Source organism: Macaca mulatta, chromosome 3 (genome assembly GCF_049350105.2).
Source record: "Macaca mulatta isolate MMU2019108-1 chromosome 3, T2T-MMU8v2.0, whole genome shotgun sequence".
NCBI lineage: Eukaryota > Metazoa > Chordata > Mammalia > Primates > Cercopithecidae > Macaca > Macaca mulatta.
The window spans coordinates 44506969-44513613 of record NC_133408.1 but is presented as its reverse complement, the minus strand read 5'-3'; the positions used below and the strand labels follow the sequence as shown (position 1 = coordinate 44513613).

Sequence of the window (6645 nt, the reverse complement as noted above, 5' to 3'; positions counted from 1 at the left end):
AGAACTGGGACCCAGAGACTTCCGAGTAGGAAGTGATTGCTGTTTGAAGCCAATGAGTTTTGGGACAGTTTGTTATGCACTATTGTTGTAGCAAACAGAAAACCAATACAAGGCATGTTAGGGAGGAAACCCAGCTGGTGCTTGGCCTGCCACACTGTGCAACCAAGAGGTTAGGACCCCTGGAATGGACACGTGTTTCTAACTTGCAGGAAAATGCCATGTGGGCTAACCAGGCCTGGAGATCACGCCTGTTGCAGTCTATAATTTCTACACTCATGTAAGGTGTTTTGTTTTGTTTTGTTTTGTTTTTTCAGATGGAGTCTCACTCTGTCGCTCAGGCTGGAGTGCAGTGGCAGGATCTTGGCTCACTGCAACCCCCGCCCCCTGGATTCAAGCAATTCTTCTGCCTCAGCCTCCCAAGTAACTGGGAATACAGGTGCGTGCCACCACGCCCGGCTAATTTTTGGTATTTTTAGCAGAGACGGGGCTTCACTATGTCGGCCAGGCTGGTCTTGAACTCCTGACCTCAGGTGATCCGCCTGCCTCGGCCTCCCAAAGTGGTGGAATTACGGGCATGAGCCACCGCGCCCAAACTGCAGAGGTTTTAACTGACCTCCTGACATGTTTCCCAGAGACACAGGCACTGGGAACTTTCGGAAACAATTCCGCTTGAGCTGCTAGGGAGAAATGTATCCCACTAGCCACAACCCCCTTGCAGTATATATTTTGGTTTTGACGTTTTTGTATGGTAGTTGTGTGCAAGGAACAAAAAAGCAAAGATGGCTTCCAAGAGGGGCCTAGGGGAGACTGGGAAGAATGGAACAGGTCACCAGTACTGCCCAGGTGCAATGCAAGCCATTTGATTGCAGTGGGAGAAAAAGAATCCAAGAGACAGGATTAAAGCCCATTTCAGACTTTTCCAAAAAAAAAAAAAAAAAAGAAAGGTGCAATGAGGGAAGCTGTCTGATGCAAGGATCTGCCAATTGGATAATTAAAAAAAGGTGAAACAGTTCACACACCCTCCCTCCCTGCCCACCACGCCACCTGCTCCTGCTCCTGGTACCCAGGTACCTCCTGCTGTATGCCTAGGCACATGGAAAATAACCATTTGGGTCCCAAACACATCCCAGATTGTGTCATCTGCCCCCAAACCTGCCCTGGTCTCGTGACTTGCTCCAGGGAACATCACCATCCGTCCAGGTGAGAAGTCTGGCAGTCGGCCACCAGATCCTGCTCACCTCCTGCCTCAACACCTCCCCATTCTGTATGCTCTACCTTGACTATGCCTATTCCACTCCCAGGCTCCCCACTTCCAACTGGGCCACTTCTACACAGGTTCGGGTTTGTCTACTGCATGAAACCTCAATTCTGCAGCCTGACATAGGAGGTCTTCCTCCTACAGTCCTTCCTTCCCTGCATCTCTCCCAGGCCTCTCTCTCCTGTGTCTCTGAAGCCAGCTTCCAAGGCCCAGGCTGGGCGTGCCCATCCCCAGGGCCCCTTTACGTTGCTTTCCGCCCTCTCCCGTCTCGCGCCCACCTGCAGGGTCATGCTCAAGGGTGTCGGCCTCCTCGCAGGGACCCGCTAGGAGCAGGATCAGAAAAAAGGTCCACATGTCCCAGGAATGTGGCCACTTTGTAATCCACTCTCTGGGTGTCCCTGACAGCCCAGGAGCGAGGCGGGAAGTGGGCCCAGGAAGCCAACGGAGCATGGTCCTCCAGGCGCAGGTACACTCAGCACCCGCTCCTAGGGCATCTGGCTCCAGGGCTGGGGGTTGGAACAAGGGTTGGCAGAGGAGGGCCCGGCCACAGCTCGGCGGCTGAGGTAGCTGCAGGAGAGGCTGGCGGTGTGCTCGGAGCCTAGGGCGTAGTGGCCCTGGACCTCAGCAGTGTCTGGGCTGCCCTCTCGGCCTCCATCTCCCTGCTCAGGCCGCAGAGGATGCGGTGTGGCCACTGTCACCAGGCCAGGGGTGAAACCATCCCGGAGCTGCGTGGGCCCTCCCCGGCCTGCAGGTCACTCAGCGCTCGCTGGGGAGGGGAAACACAGAGGTAGGGGTGGTCAGTGGTCCCAGGAACCTGTGATGCCTTCCCTGTCTCTTCCCACACTAGACAGCCAGCACTGAGGCTGCAACCCGCCCCACCAGGGGATTAGGGGGATGTGTCTCTCACGGGGGCCCCTTTCCCAGCCCTGGCTTCATGGAGGATCCCTTCATTTGGCCTCTGGTCCCCACCTCTCCAAAAGGGCCCCTCAGGTCTCCACCGGGGCTCACCTCGAATTTGCTCATGAACTCTGCAAAGATGCCGAAGAAAGCCTCAGAGGTGGTGGCCTTGGAATCCTCCCCGAAGAAGGCCAGCGCCTTGCCCAGCTCCTCCATGGCCTCGCGCTGCAGCCCGTCCAGCGCCCGAAGCGCCGGCTGGGCCGTCTCCAGGAAGGACTGACAGGCCTCAGTTAAGGAAACAGCCAGTCCGCTGATGCCCCCAGGGTCTCGAGTGGTGGCCCCAGACAGACAGGTCCCCTAGCAGCCCTATTCCCGGTTGGCCTGAGTTCTTCCAAGGGCCAGGTCCTGAGTCCAACAGGGAACCGGGTTCTGTTAAGGGACTCCAGTCTCACTGGCCACTAAGCTCATCCAGGAACTGGCCTCATCCAGGAACTGGCCACAGCCAGTGCGGCCTCAGGCCATTCACCCCTGTTCTCTCTGCAGGGCCAGGCCCTGGGTCTCTGATCAGAAGCTTCCACTGCCACCTTCTTCCCCAACCAGCCATTTATAGTAGGCCCCTCTGTCACTCTCTAGGCCTTACTTTTTTTTTTTTTTTTTTGAGACAGGGTCTTATTCTGTTGCTCAGGCTGGAGTGCAGTGGTGTGATCACAGCTCACAGGTCATTCCAGCGTCTACCTCCCAGGCTCAAGTGATCCTCCCACCTTAGCCTCCCAAGTAGCTGGGACCAGAGGCTCACACCATCACACCCAGATAATTTTTTGATTTTTAAAATAGAGATAGGGTCTATATTGTCTAGGGTGGTCTCAACTCCTGGGCTCAAGTGATCCTCCCACCTTGGCCTCCCAAAGTGCTGGGATTACAGGTGTGTGCCACTGCACCAGGCCTTAGGCCTTACTCTGTTTTCTAGAGCATTTGTCATGATCTGAAATTGTTCATAAGTTCATTTCCTACCACCTAAGTGAAAGCTCACTCCCTCCTTGCACCTCCAGGGCTTAGAATAGCATCTGATACATGCAAAAAGATTCAGTGGTTGAATTGCTATCATGTTTTCAGCACTTAAAACGGTGCCAAGCTTTGTTCCAAGCTTGTTGAATCATCATTTAACACCTCTATGAAGTAGATAATCTCTATTTCACATGCGAACAAATTAAAGCACAGAAGATTTTAGCAACTAGTCCAAGATCACACAGCAAGCACTGTGGTACCTGAGCCATGGTTGAACCCACCAGGGTCATATCAATTAATGACCACTGTGGTGGCGGTTCTCATGACCCCTCTTTTTCCTGATGAGAAAACTGGGCTCAGAGACGGTAAGTGACTTGCCCATAGTCCCACAGCAGGTAAGCAAATGAGTCAGGATTTGGGCCTATGCCTGTCTGATATGCCAGGTCAATTTCCTTTGCAGAGGCTGCCTTTAATTGATTAATTAATTAATTAATTTTGAGACAGAGTCTTGCTCTGTTGCCCAGACTGGAGTGCAATGGCACGATCTTGGCTTTCTGCAACCTCCGCCTCCTGGGTCCAAGTGATTCTCCTGCCTCAGCCTTCTAAGTAGCTGGGATTACAGGCACATGGCACCACACCTGGCTAATTTTTGTATTTTTAGTAGAGACAGGGTTTCACCATGTTGGCCAGGCTGGTCTCGAACTCCTGACCTCAGGTGAATTGCCTTCCTTGGCCTCCCAAAGCGTTGGGATTACAGATATGAGCCACCGTGCCTGGACTGCCTTCATTTTATTTTTGAGACAGGGTCTCACTCTGTCACCCGGCTAGAGTGCAGTGGTGTGATCATACCTCACTGCAACCTTGAACTCCTGGGCTCAAGTGATCCTCTAGCCCCAGCCTCCTGAGTAGCTGGGACTACAGGCATGCACCACCATGCCAGGCTCATTTTCAAATTCTTTTGTAGAGATGGGGTCCCGCTATGTTGCCCAGGCTGTTCTCAAACTCCTGGCCTCAAGTGATCTCTCAGCTTTGACCTCCCAAAGTGCTGGGATTACAGGCATGAGCCACTGTACCTGGCCCAGAGGCTACCCTTGAATGTGACCATCTGTCTTGTCTCTGGGGACCTCCAAGCCCAAGGAAGCAGGCCAATACCCCTAGACTGAGGGATGCTAGAGTGGACTAACCCTCACCTAAACAGCCTCAGTTTTCACATCTGCAAAACATCTGGGTGGGCTGGGCACGGTGGCTCATGGCTGTAATCCCAGCACTTTGGGAGGCCGAGGCGGGTGAATCACGATGTCAGGAGTTTGAGACCAGCCTGACCAACATAGTGAAACCCCGTGTCTACTAAAAAATTCAAAAAATTAGCCGGGTGTGGTGGTGGGCACCTGTAAACCCAGCTACTTGGGAGGCTGAGGCAGAGGAAGTGCTTTAACCTGGGAGGTGGAGGTTGCAGTGAGCCGAGATCGCGCCATTGCACTCCAGCCTGGGCGACAGTGCGAGACTCCGTCTCAAAACAAAACAAAAATCTGGGTGTGAAGTGGGTGAAAGGAGATGGTGAAAAGCACCTTGCCCAAGCTGTAGAGTTTGCTTAATGATTCTCTGCAGATCTTCTGCCTAAGAGGAAGGGGCAGGGGTGGATCTGACATCAAATTCCTACTCAGACACTCACCCGCACCAGGCCCCATGTGCTGCAGTCAGAGATATGTGACAGGCGCTTTCATCACCTACTGCCCTGGCCACAGGCACAGCCCCCAGACCTCTCCTCCTTACCTAGCTTCAGCCTTAGGGAAAACCCTGTGTTCCCTGCCAAGGGGTGTTGGAGCCAGAGATGGGGAGCAGGGAGAAGTGCCACATGCCCTTCTTGCCTGTCTTCCTATCTGGGCCTCTGTCACCCACTGGCCAGGCCCTGCTGGGGGGCTCAGTGGGAATGTCCCACCCTGACAGGCTGCTCCTTGTAATTTTGAGACTTAGCTCTGGGCTACAGTGCCCCAGAGGACAGATGGGACAGTGGCTTTGGGGCACTCAAAAGAGCCCTGGCTTCAGTTACGCACAGACTTGGCATTATAAATGCCTTGGGATTGTAAATGACCCAGGGCTAAGCGCAGTGGCTCAGGCCTGTAATCCCAGCACTCTGAGAGGCTGAGGCAGGTGTATCACCTGAGGTCAGGAGTTCAAGACCAACCTGGAAAACACAGTGAACCCATGTCTCTACCAAAAATACAAAAATAAGCCAGATGTGGTGGTGGGTGCCTGTAATCCCAGCTACTTGGGAGGCTGAGGCAAGAGAATAGCTTGAACCTGGGAGGCGGAGGCTGCAGTGAGCCAAGATCGCCCAACTGCACTCTAGCCTGGGCAACAGAGCAAGGCTCTGTCTCAAAAAATAAATAAAATAAAATAAATAAATACATACATACATAAATACATAAAATAAAATAAAATAAATTTATAATCCAGGATGGGACACGGTGTTATGGCTCATGCCTGTAATCCCAGCACTCTGGGAGGTTGAGGCAGGCAGATCACTTGACCCCAAGAGTTTGAGATCAGCCTGGGCAACATGGCAAAACCCTGTCTCTACTAAAAATACAAAAATTAGCCAGGCATAGCCTGGGTGACAGAGTGAGGCCCTGTCCCAATCAATCAATCAATCAATCAATAAACAGCCCAGCATGGAGCCTCTTCCAGGAACCCTGGGTGCACAGCAGCCTGTGCCCAGAATCTCTGCAGGAAGTCAAGGTCTCCAGTGGCCACTGGAGCCATAGCCAGCTCCACCCAACCATCCCACCATCCAGCCTGGTGCAGGAACAGGCTGCTTAGAGGATGCTGACATGACCACTGCAAACTTGTCCTCGCTGGAGGGGGAAATGCTCTCGCAGGCATCCTGTATCTCGCTGATAGTGCCATGGAGGTCGGCCAGGTCGCTGGTCAGAGCCCGTTGGTTCACTGTAGGGAAAAGGACAGAGGCCACATGGGGCCACTCTCCCAGCCCAGGACAGCATGCCTCTGCCTCATCCACCCACCCAGCATACCTTTGGCAGCCAGGGGCACGGTGGGCAGGTCCTGAGCAAAGCCCAGGAGTTCAGGGAAGTGCTGGCTCAGCGATTTGGCAAGGATGTGCAGGAAAGTGGACTTCCCATCTACTGTCTTGGTGGAGTTCAGCTGCAAGTGACCCCCAACATACATCCCCATCAAGGACCCCATCAGATGGGGTCACATGGGCCCAGCTTCTCCTGGACTACTGTGGCATCAGTGATCAATTCTTGCCCCTCCCCCTTTTTTTTAAATAGCAGGGTCTTGCTCTATTGCCCAGACCAGAGTGCAGTGGCTCCATCATAGCTCACTACTGCCTCAAACCCCTAGGCTCAAGCAATCCTTCCACCTCAGTCTCCCAAGTAGCTTGGACTACAGGTATGTGTCATGCCTGGCCAATTATTTTTGTAGAACTGGGGTCTTGCTATGTTGTCCAGGCTAGTCTCCAACCC

The 6645-nt window shown here is 53.4% G+C and overlaps 1 protein-coding gene across 1 annotated transcript in view; it reads right to left on the bottom strand.

Annotated features, from left to right (window-relative positions):
• Positions 1 to 738: 738 nt before the first annotated feature.
• GRID2IP (Grid2 interacting protein) overlaps positions 739 to 6645 on the bottom strand; it is a 44480-nt gene continuing 38573 nt past the window's right edge. The window contains exons 22-25 of the mRNA XM_077998159.1: positions 6193 to 6322; positions 5988 to 6106; positions 2267 to 2431; positions 739 to 2024 (exon numbers count right to left, since the gene is read on the bottom strand). Of these exons, the coding sequence (XP_077854285.1) occupies positions 1953 to 2024; positions 2267 to 2431; positions 5988 to 6106; positions 6193 to 6322 (486 nt within the window). The 3' untranslated portion in view covers positions 739 to 1952. The remainder of the gene's footprint in view (positions 2025 to 2266; positions 2432 to 5987; positions 6107 to 6192; positions 6323 to 6645) is intronic.